Source organism: Ruditapes philippinarum, unplaced genomic scaffold (assembly GCF_026571515.1).
Source record: "Ruditapes philippinarum isolate M1 unplaced genomic scaffold, ASM2657151v2 ctg7261_1_1_1_1, whole genome shotgun sequence".
NCBI classification, from domain to species: Eukaryota; Metazoa; Mollusca; class Bivalvia; order Venerida; family Veneridae; genus Ruditapes; species Ruditapes philippinarum.
The window spans coordinates 10,604-28,238 of NW_026853226.1; the positions used below are offsets into that span (position 1 = coordinate 10,604).

Sequence of the window (17,635 nt, forward strand, 5' to 3'; positions counted from 1 at the left end):
GGGGGGGGTAGCTCAAAAGCTTTCTAAAGAATGCTAGGACCTGCCCCTGAACGTTTCCTTTTCTTGTTTTCCGTAAAGAGTGTGGCATATTTAGAAGACCAAGTGTAAGATTCTTTATGTCGGGTACACATATTACAAAACCTTTTAGGTAACATAGCGAGCGTTATTAATGCTACTCTCTCTCTCTCTAGATAGGGAAATTACACATTAGGGCTTAAAATAAATTCCTGCTTTGTCTATTTGAAATAAATTGCCTATTTCGTGAAAAATCTAATTAATATACAGTGCAATTCTACAGAGATTTTATATACACTTTTTGTTGTTTCCTTTTCTATTAAAAATACAAGACAGAATGTCGTGGCCAAGGGGAAATAAATCGTTCCCATGATGACAATATACCGTTTTCGCTCTCCGTGAGATATTATGTGCTGCTATTGTAGAAATTGTCTTTTTCTTTCATAATGCGATCAGCTTGTTGTCATGGTCATTATATTAAATAGTTTTTTTTTTCATAATATGATAAGTTTTTTTGTAATTTTATATAAACGTCTTGCCTGGTTTTCTGTCCGACCAAACTCATTAATGAGACCAACCCGCTATTAAGACCATATTTGCAAAGTCCCTTTAATGGTCGCAGCATGTGGTTAATGTATTTAGGTATTTTAATATATAATGCGACATGCTTATTTATTTTGATTTGTATATATAGATACTTTTATAAAACGGCAATTTTTTGTTATAAAACTAATATCTAGATTCCTTCATTAAGCGAAAAGTTGTTTGTCATGGTCCTTATATCTAAACCATTTCTTATAAATTATTTTTTTTTTTTAAATTTTATATCTAGGTACCTTCATAATGTCCCTAGCTTGGTTTTAATTGTTTCTTTTTCTAGGTACTCATGCGGCCAGTGTATTCATTGTAGATAGGTTCCTTTATAAAACGATCCTTTTTTTAGTTATATCTAGGTTTTTCATAATGCCACCAGCTTATGTCTTATGGTTTTTATATCTAGGCTTTTTTTATAATGCGGTCATGTTTTCCTTATGAATTATCTAGATACTTTCAAATTTCGACCGACCCGTTTGTTATGGTTCTTTTTTTTTTATTTTTATATGACTTTCGTATGCATCTTTATAAAACAAACTTATATCTAGGATATTTTGAAATACGACCGTCTTATTTGTTATGGTCCTTATCTAGGTTCTTTTATAATGACGTCAGGTTTTCCATATGAATTTTATATTACAGAACTTGCATAACGCACCCAGCCTGTTTGTTACGGTCCTTAAATCTAGGTATAATCTTATTGCGTCCAGTTTATTGATTATGATTATTATATATTTTCCTTTATAAAACAGTCAGTTTTTATTAAACTTAATCTTAGTTCTTTCAAAATTAGACTAATAATATCTGTCATATTTTGCGGTTCGGATCGGAATAACCGTCCCGAGGTGACCCGCCCATTGGGCGGTAACGAGGCTTGCCGAGTTACCGCCCATTGGCGGGTGACCGAGGGACGGATATTCCGATCCGAACCGCAAACATATGTCAGATATTTTTTCTTGCATATTCTACCATATTCCATTATATTTTAAATTCTTTATCTTTATTTTCAATGAAAATTTATATCATTACAACCGTAACTTATTTCATTCAAGAGCGTATGAATTACAAAATCATTCATAACGGTAAAATGACGTCATCTTTATCGTGCCATTGTACAGCACGCGACTCATCTGGAACCCCCCATGCCAGATCAAATTTCCGGCATGGGTAAAACTAACGGAAACGCCAGTCTGATATGCAAGAAAATTGTTTGTGTTGGTTCTTATATCTTGGTGCACTGATACTGCGGGAAGTTTTTTTCTTATATAAAGGCACTTTTATAAACTTTTAGTTCTTGTTTTGAAACTGAATCCATAATCCGGCCAGCTTGTTATTTTTTCTTGAATATACTATTAGGGTACTTTTATAATATGGTCATTTGTTTATTATGCGGCTAAGTGTTTGCTTTGATTCTAATACCTAAAAACCTCCATATTACGACCAGCTTAATATCTTTTTCTAATATATAGGTACTGTTATAATGTGGCAAGGTTTCGTCTTATATATTGGAACTTCTATAATACGGTCAGTTTTTGTCTTGGTATTAATATAACGCGGCCAGGTTTTATACATCTTATATATTGGTACTTCTAAAATACGGTCAGTTTTTGTCTAGGTACTATTATAACGCGGCCAGGTTTTATACATCTTATATATTGGTACTTCTATAATACGGTCAGTTTTTGTCTAGGTACTGTAATAATGTGGCTAGGTTTTCTACTTCTTATATATTGGTACTTCTATAATACGGTCAGTTTTTTGTCTTGGTATTATTATAATGCGGCAAGGTTTTATATGTCTTATATGTTGGTACTTCTATAATACGGTCAGTTTTTGTCTTGGTACTGTTATAATGTGGCTAGGTTTTCTACGTCTTATATATTGGTACTTCTATAATACGGTCAGTTTTTGTCTTGGTACTATTATAATGCGGCCAGATTTTATACGTCTTATATATTGGTACTTCTATAATACGGTCAGTTTTTGTCTTGGTACTATTATAATGCGGCCATGTTTTCTACGTCTTATATATTGGTACTTCTATAATACGGTCAGTTTTAATCTTGGTACTATTATAATGCGGCAAGGTCTTATACATCTTATATTTTGGTACTTCTATAATACGGTCAGTTTTTTTTTGGTACTATAATAATGCGGCCAGGTTTTCTACGTCTTATATATTGGTATTTCTATAATACGGTCAGTATTTGTCTTGGTTCTATTATAAAGCGCCAAGGTTTTATACGTCTTATATATTGGTACTTCTATAATACGGTCAGTTTTTGTCTTGGTACTATTATATTGCGGCAAGGTCTTATACATCTTATATTTTGGTACTTCTATGATACTGTCAGTTTTTTTTGGTACTATTATAATGCGACAAGGTTTTCTACGTCTTATATATTGGTACTTCTATAATACGGACAGTTTTTGTCTAAGGTTCTATTATAATGCGGCCAGGTTTTCTACGTCTTATATTTTGGTATTTCTATAATACGGTCAGTTTTTGTCTTGGTACTATTATAATGCGGCAACGTTTTACACATCTTATATATTGGTACTTCTATAATACGGTCAGTTTTTGTCTTGGTTCTATTATAATGCTGCCAGGTTTTTTACGTCTTATATATTGGTACTTCTATAATACAGCCAGTTTTTGTCTTGGTACTATTATAATGCGGCCAGGTTTTATACGTCTTATATTTTGGTACTTCTATAATACGGTCAGTTTTTGTCTTGGTACTATTATAATGCGGCCAGGTTTTCTACGTCTTATATATTGCTATTTCTATAATACGGTCAGTTTTTGTCTTGATTCTATTATAATGCGGCAAGGTTTTATACGTCTTATATATTGGTACTTCTATAATACGGTCAGTTTTTGTCTAGGTACTACTATAATGTGGCCAGGTTTTTTTCTACGTCTTATATTTGGTACTTCTATAATACGGTAAGTTTTGGTCCTATTTGAAGGAAGCATTGTTTGAGATGTTATTGACTTGGCCTTCTCCCTTCTTTCTTCATCAAAGGGTACTATTATTATGCGGCCAGGACTATCTATATTTAGATCATATTTCTATGTCACATGATATGTTTCTTTTCTTGTTGCCCTGGTTCATTTATTGAGCCTTCATAATTTAGCCATCTTTACATTTCTTGTTTACTATTTTGCATCTGTACAACACCTTTTTCCGTATTAAAGCACAAATAAGGTCAATTGTGCAAACACTTAAGAATTCAATCATAGCACTCAATTTCCTGGACTAGCCAGTACTGGTACCACGTTATGATTACATCTCCATGAGAACTCAGACTCCGCAAGATTGGCTGCAGCTGCAAACGCTAAAGGTATCTTACCTCGTAACCAATTTACCTATATAGTAACTAAAACAAAATCAATGCTGCTTTACAATTTCATTTTATTATTTCATACATCAACTATGATATTATATAAAATTATAACATAAAATTTCAACACAATTTCAAAATTTCATAATATGCTATGAACACTCAAAACATCTTTGTTTAGCAGTACTAACAGTATCATTTTTATAACTACAATAGCAAATACATACGGACTATTATGTTGTAGTAGCTTTCTGAGGCTTTGTTATTTGGTACGAGCAGCGGTGGAAAATTGATTTCTTGGTCGAGCGAGAAATCAATTTTCCAACGTTGCGAGTAGAAAAATACATAGCCTCAGAAAGGTACTACATCATAATTTTCCTTTTATTATATACATTTCCGTTTTATTCAGAAAATGAAATGTAGTTGTAAAGAAATATATTCATAATTAACCGATGAATACGTAATTCATACGAAACCGGCCACGCCTTAAATAATTTTGGTACCCGTTTTAAATGCAACGTTTTACAAAGCTAAGATCGGAACCAACGTCAAAAATAGTCCGGTACTTCTATATATGCATGGTAACGTATTTGTCACTAACATAATACTGAATTTTCTATCCGTTGAAGATTTGCGTGTATTTTAAGGAAAAAATTTATAGGTATATAATGAACATAATTATCTCTCTTTATACGGTAATGTGTAAAGATTATAGTTATATCATATTTATTTCCTTTCTACAATTGTACTTCTGAATGATCACATCTTAAATTCATGTATTTTCAATATTAAAATGACATTATGTCCATTTAAGTGTAAATAGTCAATGTTCACGTAAAATAAAAATTTAACGTTTTGCTATATCTGTGTTAAAATAATAATTAATCAATCTGACCCACGGACTTTTCCATAAAAATCGTTCGATATATATCGGTAGCGTTGAACAAGTGGGCAGTCTTTTAAATTTGTAAGCGTGTATATTTTATACGAATCATTTTAATCATCATCTATTATTAGTCAATCACAATTTTAACAGTAAATAGTTTAAAAAAAAGTCCGTATAAACTTATTTTGGCATCGGAAAAAAATGAACATAATATCATTTATAATGTGTTTAATAAAATACATATATGTGTATATGTTGTTAATGTCACACTGGTTAGCAGCTCAGTATTATATTATCAATTTTAGAACAAATAATCTTCAATTTACCAATCAAAAACAACATTATAAATCATGATTATAATAAATCTATCCTCAGTTTTATAATAAAAAACTTGACCCACCTTGTCCGGGTGCAAATACCCCTATATGCCGTTTTACCAAGAGGTTTTAATTAGATTTCATACTCATATATCACATTGACTAATAGTTAGGGCACGAACTCCAAAACTATGCGTCAGAGAAATATTATTGTTATAAGCTGCACATTACTCAACTCTTTGTTTCAATTTGAATCACAAAACATTCTTATTTTAAGTAAAACAAATTTCAAATCATTTAAAATAAATTTCATGACAATTTTGTTCATAATCAATGTATTTTATATATAACATTTAGCTGAGAACATTATGAACTTCAGAGATGCTACTTTTTAAAAAACTTCTGCCCCGAACAAAATAAAATAAGAAAACATATGAAGGGCAATAACTCCAAACTCATCCATGAGCGAGTAATGACTATGGAGCACATATCTTTAACCAAATGAGGTATATTCATCTATAAAACTAAACTTTCCCAGTTATACATCGAACCATTATGTTAACAAAATGGAATAAACAATGTGACTCAAAATGTATGCAAACAAGAGTTTTTGTTCTTCACGAGTGCATTCAATGTTTATCTACAGAGTTGAAACCTTATACAGACAAAACATTCGGAGTAAAGCTCCGGCGAAAGTTAGAAATCATGCGCAAAATCTCATAAGGGAGTTATAGTTTTTAGGGAAAGCACTTCCACCTTATGAGCTTTATACATAAATATTGAACATGATACTCTCTATACTTTTTGATTTATTGTTCGGACAAAATACTTGACTACTGGCAAGCCAACCGAAGGAACACGCTGATTCACGTATACACATTCTTTACAATGTCTTTGTATTTCTTTAAATTCTTAATACAAAAAAAAATCTTTGTAAATCATATAAATTCGTATCAAGAAAACTATATACATATATACAACAATTTCTGAAACAAATTACAAGAGTTCATAATGGTCCAAGATCGCTCAAATGAGCTTTAGCTTACTGGAGGGTAGTCAACTTGACAATGATATACACACAATATCTTAACATTAAGCGTTAAGCTTTAAACTGGATACTAAATCTATTAACCATTGAACTCTGATCCTTTACATTCCTAAGAGAAAACATACATTGAATAAACCCCAATAAACCTGAAATATCAATCTGTCTGATAATCAAAACATACACCTAGATGAAGAGAAGAAATGAGTCATAGAAACGTTTTAACGTCTAATCCTTCTCAATGTTTTTCTTTTTCTTTTGTAAAAATTGAAAACTTTTTATAACAAAATTTAAAAGTAAAAAGAACATATATACTCCTTTTTTTTCTTTTTTTTTCCCCAAATGCAAAAAACATGTATATAAAATTTAAAAAGAAACATACTTTACAGATAAGAAAGAAATATTCAGGGAATTTTAAAAAAAAAAACCCCCGGTTTAAAACAAAAACTGTATAGCTTTTATACACAAAAAATGTCCCAAAACTGACTGAAAGTAAAATTTTAAAAAATCAATTATAAAATTTTGTAACATTTTTTTATTTAAAAATATACATTACCCAAACCTTTTTATTGTCAAACAGATTTTAGAAAAAATAATGATTTTTTTACTCTCTTAGAGTTTAAAGGGCAAAGGGGTAAAAATGAAACTAAAAATTTACTATATAGTTAAATGCAAATGATCAAAGTAAAAAATATATAAAAAATGTAAGTATACGTCAGTCTCTAAAAATGCTTTTCATTGGTCAATTGTGACATTTTTATTATTCATTTATACAACTGCCGCATTTTTAACGAAGAAAAAAATGTGTGGCTTATTCACTATCATTATTCCAATTGTCAACAGATTAAGGATACAAAAGATAATTCTTATATAGCAAATGAGTATGTTTGTTCTAAACTGTTAAAAGATGCCTAAAATAAAGTTTTTGTAAATAAAAATGATAGCATTCTGAAGGCTTATGGGCCTTTAAAAAAAACCATCAAAACTGACTAGAACATGGATTTCGAAAACAATGGTTTTATGTACAAATTTGTATCTTAAAGGCACATAATGCATCAGGAATAAAAACTAGAGGATGCTTTTGTAAAAAAGCGCATGTCTCCCCCACTGCTGAGAATAACTGTGAATGGAAACAGGAATGGAAATGGAGATAAGATAATGTAAATACCCGGTAGTCACTTCAATGAAGGCTGTCTATGGATGGTTTCTATTGTTTAGGTTGTATGAGAAGATGCTTCCTAAACTGTTTGTTTTTAACCAGGTATTCAATTTTGAAAATCCTGGTTATTCAATCAGCGTATGGCAGGCGGGCGTCAAACGAAATTGCACTTGATGGTCATATCATATATAGTTTCACAAATGAAATTAAATGAAATTGTGTCTGCTCCATAATTCTTCAAACCTTTAAAGGATTTTGATGATACTTGAAACAAACGTTCATATTGTCAGATTTTTTTACACTATTGAAAGACAACTCAAATTACAATGTATGTAAAATCATGATAACTGTAGTGTGTTGGGATGACTCCACTCGTTTTCACAATGAAGCCTCTCTGGTAGATACTTGAAACAAAAATTCACCACATCCAGAGAACGTGTAGAGTACATGTTTCGTATGGCTGGTTCCAAGGTCAAGGTCTACTTGACACTTGAATGTCATATCATATATAGTTTCACAAACGAAATTAAAGGAAATTGTGTCTGCTCCATAACTCTTCAACCCTTTGAAGGATTTTGATGATACTTGAAACAAACGTTCATATTGTCAGATTTTTTACACTATTGAAAGACAACTCAAATTTCAATGTATGTCAAATCATGATAACTGTAGTGTGTTGGGATGACTCCACTCGTTTTCACAATCAAGCCTCTCTGGTAGATATGGTCAATAAGTGTGTTGTGTGCTGTAGTAGCCTTGTTTATTATTTGTTTAAAGCGATGTCGTAACATAGTGTGGGTCAATGGATGTTCTAAATATTGAATGAGGTCAATGTTGAAGTCTCCTAGAACTATGCAATTTTCTGTTGGTGAATTTTCCAAGACAAGGGTAAGCTTTTGAAGGAACAAGTTAATCGGCAATGACGGAGGTTTATATACAGAGTTTGAGGGCTGTAGGTCAAAAGGAACTCTAGTTATCATCCGGAAACGAGAAATTGACCAACGGTCACTGTGACCTTGACCTTTGAACTACTGACCCCAAAAACAATAGGGCTCATCTGCTCAATAAGACCATTCATCCTATGAAGTTTGAGAGCTGTAGGTCAAAAGGAACTCTAGTTATCGTCCGGAAACGAAGAATGGACGGACGGACTGACGGACGGACGGACTGACGGACGGACAGGGCAAAAACAATATGTCTCCCCCCAGTTTGAGGGTTGTAGGTCAAAAGGAACTCTAGTTATCATCCGGAAATGAGAAATTGACCAACGGTCACTGTGACCTTGACCTTTGACCTACTGACCCCAAAAACAATAGGGATCATCTGCTCTATAAGACCAATCATCCTATGAAGTTTGAGGGCTGTAGGTCAAAAGGAACTCTAGTTATCATCCGGAAACGAGAAATTGACCAACGGTCACTGTGACCTTGACCTTTGAACTACTGACCCCAAAAACAATAGGGATCATCTGCTCAATAAGACCAATCATCCTATGAAGTTTGAGGTCTGTAGGTCTAAAGGAACTCTAGTTATCATCCGGAAACGAGAAATTGACCAACGGTCAGTGTGACCTTGACCTTTGACCTACTGACCCCAAAAACAATAGGGATCATCAGCTCTATAAGACCAATCATCCTATGAAGTTTGAGGGCTGTAGGTCAAAAGGAACTCTAGTTATCGTCCGGAAACGAAGAATGGACGGACGGACTGACGGACTGACGGACGGACGGACTGACGGACGGACAGGGCAAAAACAATATGTCTCCCCCCGAGGTGGGGGAGACATAATTATGTATTTGTTCATTCGTTAGACAGGTCAAACATGTGTTCAATAAAATGTAGAAATGGATAAAGAGTAGCGCTCTAGTCTATGTTAGATGTTAAACAACATTAGAAACCTGTTAAAAAGTTAAATGTTCAATTATGTATTAAAAGGTAGCAACATGTGAACACTATAATTTTGATGACATTCATACAAAATATTTAATCACTATAATTAAACAAATTGCGAAAGAAGAAAAAGATTAGTAGATCTAAAACTTACAATGGCCAAAATTGACGACATAAAATGAAATGTTACTTGAAAAATTAGCTATTTGGAGCTTAATGGGCCTTTAATGAATACAAACAAACCCTCTACTGATAAACACAACTAAGCAGAACAAAATAATGATTTGTATTTCCTTAAATGCAAGGATCTCATAAGGAGGTTTTGAAGGGTTATATACAATGTACTAAGTTATAAAGATTTTTCACAGGTTATATGTCCTATATAAAAAAGTTGTAAATGCATAACCCGGGACACTACTCGAGTGAAACATGGCAAAATCGTTATAACTAATAATACAATTAATAAACATCTATAATCTTTCTATATTATGTACAATTATATAAATTTGAAAAATCATTTGAGATATCACAAAAAGCAAACTATAACATGTACAAATTTATAAAATTTTCCTTTGGAAGCATCCTTTCAAAGTTTCTTAATGTTACAATTGAAATTTTTTGTGCAGAAATTAAAAAGTGAAAAACAAAATCAAACTACATTACAAAATTTCAATACATGCAACTATAAGACTTAGACTTTAAGTATATACTTTGTTAGATTTAACAAAAATCTTAATCGTCTTTTGTCGTATAGTTCTTGTTGTATCATTTTACTCTTAAATTGCTAAACAAATTTATACATGCATATCTAATTCAATAAAATGATAATAACTATTATAATACAGTACATATGTACATGTAACATCCGTTTTCATTTGATCTAGGACAAAATATAATGGGACAAGCAACTTGAGACTCAATACAATGTACGTTATCTTACCCACCAAACAGTCGCCATTTTGTCTTTTTGATAGTTGTAAACGGGTATATTTTTATCCGTTGTAATTAGTGTAAAAAAGAAAAGAATAAAGCAAATGGTTAAATATTTAATCGTCCTTTAGTATCTTAATGAACTTTACTATACTTTTGTCAATGTATTGTTTTACAATTGCGGCATAAATATATGATTTAAACTCTATCGAAAATCGGCTGTCAATTGGACACCAACAGAAAACAGTTTATCCACTAGGTAGTTGCTTATCCCTCTATACTATATGATCCATATTGGATAAAACAATAATATAAATTCAATAAGATTTTTTTAAATCAATAAATGGTTTCACCCTGATTTTTAAAAAAAACTTTTTACGGTATTACTATAATTCACAAACCATTTATTGAAGGAACTAAGAATATATTTGACAGCAGCCTTGGTGGTGATATCTTTTTACACGTAAATTCCCATTGAAGAAAAAGGTAAATGGTATAACCAATGCAAAGTTTGCTAGTCTGTTTCCGGTTAATCTATGAATCAGAAGATTATACGAAACTATGTTAGAGCAATTTTCTTTAAGTGCATTTGTCTGTGTCAAGTTTTTAAAATATAGAATATTTAATTATCGTAGAAGCGTTGTCATCATTGTCAATGCAGTTTTACTGAAGCTGATTTTCTGGAAAGAGATGAAGAAAAAGATAAATGATTCAGTAATAAGATTACATTTTGTAGCAGTATAGATAGCAGGATATTATTCTAACACTAGTATTTATTGTCAAAGTAACACCGACGTTTTATGTTCTGTTTTTTACTATGTAGATAAACATTAACACTGGATATCACGTGGTAAGATTTTGACAGGAGCGACTTGCCGGATCAAATAAACATACCTTCTGCAAACTGAATTAAATTTACTTAGGTACTTGTGACATCCAAGTAAAACCACTGACATTCCGTAAGCCAACTAAAACGAATTATTTAGAGACAAACTGGTGTGCGAATTTAACCACGGCCATTTCGTCGGCAATCTTATCTGAATAATTAAGGCACAATCTAATATTCTGGTAAAACCACGGATCTTTCGTCTGCAAACTTAAATGAATTATTTAGGCATGAACTAATATCCGAGTAAAACGACGGACCTTCCGCTAGCATAGTTAATTGAATAACTGTATTAAGGCACGAGCTGTTATCCAGAGAGTACCACGGACCATCCGTCAGCCACCTGGAGACAAACTGATGTGCGAGTAGAACCATGGATATTCCGTCGGGAAATTCAACTGACTTATCATAGCAAAAGCTGTTATCCGGATTGAACACGGAGCTTCCGTTAGCATATTTAATTAAATAACTGTATTAAGGCATGAGCTGTTATCCGGATAGAACACGGAGCTTCCTTTAGCATATTTAATTGAATAACTGTATCAAGGCATGAGCTGTTCTCCGGATATAATACGGAGCTTCCGTTAGCATATTTAATTGAATAACTGTATTTAAGCATGAGCTGTTATCCGGATTGAACACGGAGCTTCCGTAAGCATATTTAATTGAATAACTGTAATAAGGCATGAGCTGTTATCCGGATAGAACAAGGAGCTTCCGTCAGCATATTTAATTGAATAACTGTATTAAAGCAGGAGCTGATAGCCATAAAGAACCACGGACCTTCTGTCAGCAAGATGAAGTACATGTAAATGATTTAGATTCGAGTAGATATCCACGTTATTTTATGTAAAACAACCAATGTTTCGTAAATAATACGACAGCGTAATAAGATACTCGTACAATCTTTTGCTCTGCAAAAAATGTCCTTTTTTTCTTCTGATGCAGCATTAAAGTTTTGGATCACACCTGTAATGAAACATAACCAGAATAACGTTGATTTAACATTATTTTTCATTTGCATTTGTCCCAATCAATTCTTGTACATTTTGCGACAAAACAAATTCTATATCGTTCTTTACTATCTAATTTTAAAATATCAAAATATTAATATTTTATTAAATATGTCATTAAAACTGTGAAGCACCACACTGTGATACTGTATTCTGGTATATACCGGACAAGGCGCTTTAATGATTTAATGCTAAAATCTTTCCATTTTCGTCCAAAGGTATGACCTTTAAAAGGTCTTTTTTATCTTTTCATACCGATTTATGTATGATAATTAATAAAAAAAACATCTAAAATCTTGTGACACGAATCAATACTTATCCCTCAAGACAATGTTTCTATTCATTTTCTTTTATTTTTTAATATTTATAAATAAAATTGTATTGAATACAAAAGTCAGTATATCATCTTTTTCAATATTTCTAAAAAAGTAATTTATAAAAAAAACACGCGGGTTTTGTTTACGTGAAATTTGTCGGCTTCCCACACAAATCATGTTTAAATTTCATGCAGGTATATAGGAAACGTTCATTACGTCTTAAATACAGCGATCCAGGCTATTGTCTTTTTTCCAACACTTCTTATCACTTTCTATTATGTACATTTGCCATAAACTATCTGTCTTAAACAACTTTAACTTTTAACATACTACATTTTAGATGTCTTAAACAAACTAAGCTTAAAGAACCCAAAGTAAAATTGAGAAAGTTTTCAACAATTTTCCTCAAAACGTCCCCTCAAGTCATAGTTTGCATATTTTTATGGAAGACATATCTGAGTTTATTCTTTCATACCTATTATTTATTTTATTGACCTGTCAATAATATAGGTAATTTAAAGTCTTACCTAGAAACATGAACTTTTTGTTTCCTTAAAAAGTTGTTCAAAACATATCTCAATGAAATTGATCTATCACCACACAAATCATAAAGTCGAACATCACGAGAGGTTCTCTATCATAAAGAATTTGAAATATTGATCCAAGGCCACTGAAGCGATAAAAATGCAAATTTTATAAATAATGAAGTTAGTATTGCAAAGCATTATATTTTTATTTTTATATCAACACATAGTTGAAGTCCATGATTGCTCTTACATCACTCAGTTGATAATTATTTTAAACGCTCTAAATAACACAAAAAGAAAGTCACAGCTGGTTTCTGTTCAAGGTATAGTTATATGATTACGGATTGCTTAGAAAAATCAGTGGTTGCTATGGAAGTTAGTAGTTTCTATGAAAGTCATTGGTTGCTATGATAGTAAATTGTAACTTAGGAAAGTCCTACGTTTACATAATGTTGCCCTGTTTTTCATAGAAAGTCAATGGTTGTAAAAACACAGGTTGCTAAGGAAATCAAATAGATGCTTTTCAATTCACTGTTTGCTTTTAAAAGTCAAGGGTTACTTTGGAGAGTGAAATGCTACTTTGGGAAATCACTGGTTGCTTTTGTCAAGTCAAGGGTTACTTTGGAAAGTCAAGGGTTGCTTTGTGAGTTTCTGTTTTCTTATAAACATTCCATTGTTATTTTGAAAACAAGTAACTGCTCTGAAATAAAATTGTGACAATTGAAAGTCAGTGGTTGCTACGGAAAGTCAATTAATGCAATAGAAGTCACTGGTTCTTTGGGAAGTTAATAATTGCTATAGAAATCAATTGTTGATAAGGGAATTCAATGGTTGCTATTGAAGTCACTGGGTGCTATGGAAAGTCAGTTGCAGGTATGGAAGTCACTATGACCAATAACCCCATCCCCCAAGGGACCTGGCCTTATTTTACTCCGGGGTTATGCTTGTATAAACTTAGTATATGCACATAAGATAATGTTTAGTATGAAACGAAAATCATCAATTTGAACACGCTTGGTTCACATGTAGAGACTAAGTAGACTTTAACATAAAATTGCAAATACATGTACGTACCTTAATTGTATGACATAACAACAAAAACCTTACCAGAAATAATAGATACATAACACTTTTGGAAGTATTGAGAATGAAGAAAATTTACCAAAAAATATCATTTTTGCACATCTATGGAGAGTCATCTTTGCACAACCCAAACCCAAGCAATGTATATTTAACTATATAAATGTATACCGGGGATCAATCTAGAAGGTAGAGGTTGTGGTACCATTTAATACATAAATACTTGTCACGTATACAATGTGTATCAATCTGTATTAATCTGTCTAAAGTCTTTGTTAAAAAGGCATGAACATCAAGTCTTATTAAATAATAAAAAGTCATGGGAAATATTAAAATACATGTTTTTGATTTGTTTAATATACTTGATGTTTCACTTAAAGTTGTTGAAAGTACAGTTATTTACCTATTTCAGTTCTTACATATGCATGAATAATGACAAATAAATATAAAACATTTAGTATAAAATGACTTACCTGTGAAATATTTCCACATTCTAACTAACTTTTTTATCCATTAATCTTCCTGCAAAAACTTACTAGCATACTTTCTATTTAATAATAATGATAATTAAATGTTTTAATTTAAAGGACTGTCCCGTTATATAAAAATTAATAACGGAAGTACATATATGTCCTTATTAAAGTTAATAGTGTATATTATATTGTCGCCATTTTGTTCCTGAGTGTCAATCTTTAAAATGTTTTAACACATCCGTGTTATTTGTGCCGTGTGGCGGCTGTAAAAAGTCTCCCCGTACATTTAATCAATGATGTTATATTTTCGATCCTTGAAGATCGTTCAGCACGACATTATTGTTGTGCTTGTGGTATTTTAGTTTCTACTTTTCGGCATTTTCTAGTTGGGTGGTTCCAATATTCCTACTTGAATAATGTTGAATCACCCTTAGGATATGTTGCCTGCTTTTTAAATTTGTCTTTTGACGTCTTATCTGTGATACGCAGGCTTCATAACCTCCGATCCCCTTTCAAAAATCCATTTTATTTAGTTCCGCCCATTGTTTTCTCGTTTAGGGCACACGCGTTTTATTACTTGGGGACCATACGCCGCTTTTCATGGAATGGCACGGAAGTGTCACATTGAAGGTTCCATGATAACCGCCGTATGAACACATCTGCGGATGTTTCTAAATTCAAAATTTTACTATTTCATGTTTAAATGTTGAATTCTGCTTAAGCCGGTGCTAGGGGGCGTGGACGGTAACTTGCACTTTCCAGTACCGTCCATGAACAGGCTCAATCAAACCGAGCCTGCAACATTTTCAATTTTGCCGTGTTGGGCTTTCTTTAGGGATTCTGTTTTTATCTATTTGATTATCTAAAATTATTGAAGAAATTTCTTAAAGTTATTTTACAATGTTTTTTCTTGTCTATTCCTTGCTTGTTTTTATTGTTATGAACTCAAAGTTCTCCAACCATCCGTCATTTATCACAAGAAATGTTTGTGAACTCAAAATATTTTCTCTAATACGTTCATATTCTATTTTCGGTTTTATGGCGGACATCAATATTGAAACTGACTGTGGCAGATTTTCAAGCACGGAAATAAAGTTCTGTAAATTCCCTGCAGACATTTCTATATGTCCTAGCACCACACGTTCAATATTCAATATGTCACGTGACAGTAACAATGAACTTTCATCTAGATTGATTCCCCACAACCTAACATAAACTAATGACGGTGCTGATATATTTAATTGTAGCCTCCAAGGTAATTCCTCCAAATATAAATTTGATAGATTTGAATGTGTAGACACGTCCAAGTTCAATCTTATACAATCATTGCCGCCATGTTCTTTACAATCTAAGCTCAACAATCTTAACTCTTTCATTGATTTTTGACCGGAGATAAAGTTGAAAAATGTATCCAGTATTGTGTGAGATAACGTGAAGTGGTTAATATATAAATATTGTAGGTATGGTAATCGCGACATGTTTTTACTTAGATTTTTCTCAGCATTTGTCCATGTACCTCTCCACAAATATACGTTCTGTAAACTGGAAAACATTATCCGATTTATCTCAGCCTCCTTCATTCCACCCCAACAATAAAGTTTCTGTATATGACTGAGATCTGTGAGAGAGAATAAATCTATAATTTCACGTAAACTGCCGTCAGTATCGCTGATGTTTATATAAAGTGATTTTATGTTGGTTTTATTTTGTTTTAACAAACGTTGTAACTGCGCACTGTCCTCGGTGTCCTTGTTAATGAAGAAATCTTGTAAACATAACTGAATATTTTCACTTTCAGGCATTTTTTCTAAATACGACACGAACTTTTTCTGTATGTTATACAATGGATTATTGTACATGTTCTCATGGCCTGTCCTAGTTCTATAGTCGTATGTTTCCTTGTCTTCATTTATCACAGACATCAAATCATTTGATATAGCATACATCCGGTCAGCATTCATTTTACATATAAATTCAAAAACATCGGACATGTTCAGAATGTCGTGCACATTTTTACATTTTTCTACAACAGTCTTATGAGCGTCAATTTGAGAACTTATAAATATTGCAGCAAAGAATTCTTGCACTGATTTGTGAGAAAACGATACTTTGATTATTTCTTGGATTAATGTTTTACTTCTACTTTCAGACATTATTCCTGAGAGAAGACTTAATTTCATGTCGTCCGCTTTAATATATTTTTCAGCAATCGTTCTATCAAATACAAGCGTGTTTTCCCTGGTTTCGTTAAATAATGTTTGGTAAGCTAATTCTGCTAATGATGTTATAAGACTGTAAAACCTTTTACAAAATTCATGACTTTTGAAGTAATCTGGAACTTCACTGGCAGACGATTCACAAGATGGTTGAACTTCCGGGTGTTTCTTTGACGTTCTCGCTAATAGAAATTCAATGATATTGGTGTAAATTTCATGTTTTGAATTTCCTATAGGAATGTTGTTGCACCATAAGCAAACTATATACATGAGAAGGAGTGGAATCACTTGCATGTGCTTTAGGCCACGGTCACGTATCACTTTATTAAAGTTCCGTGTTTTACGATACAATACTCTATCGTTATGGATACCTGTCATTTTTCTTATAGCATTTTCCTCCAATTGCCGCGTAGAATTTGCACTTAATTGAACCAATTCTACTTTTTTGTTTATTTGACTTGTTTTGAGATTTGAAACTCCAAGCTTCCATGGTCGAGTTGTTGTTAGGATAACGCAATTATCACGTACGTACCGATGTGGGATTTTTTCTGTGACTTCGCAACAACTGTTATCTGGGTGAGTCCATTCATCAAGACCGTCCAATACAATCAAGCATTTTTCTTTACATAAAACTTCGTCTAGTGATGTTGATGAAGGAAGTTTCTTAGTAATTTGCTGTTCAATCATATCGTCAATGTTACAAACAGAGGTACAGTCTCTTAATAAAACCAAAAATAAGAACTTAAAGTCAAATAACGTCTTTAACTCGTCATCCTTAAAACAGGCGTAGTTTTCATCGTGACAATGAGCCTGACACCACGTGATAGCAAGATATTTTGAGAAAGAAGTTTTTCCAAAGCCTGCATCAGCTGATAGATAAATTTCTTGCTGATCTCTACTTTCCGGTTGAAAACAGGTTTCTTTCTCAAAGATTGATCC

At 32.4% G+C, this 17,635-nt stretch overlaps 1 protein-coding gene across 1 annotated transcript; it reads right to left on the reverse strand.

The window, feature by feature from the left end:
• Positions 1–7,002: 7,002 nt before the first annotated feature.
• On the reverse strand, positions 7,003–17,591 carry LOC132736170 (uncharacterized). The gene is made up of 2 exons (XM_060723259.1): positions 12,928–17,591; positions 7,003–12,039 (listed from the first exon to the last, which is right to left on the reverse strand). The coding sequence occupies exon 1, from the start codon at positions 17,381–17,383 to the stop codon at positions 15,395–15,397; it is 1,989 nt and encodes a 662-aa protein (XP_060579242.1). The 5' UTR covers positions 17,384–17,591; the 3' UTR covers positions 7,003–12,039; positions 12,928–15,394.
• Between the last annotated feature and the right edge of the window lie 44 nt (positions 17,592–17,635).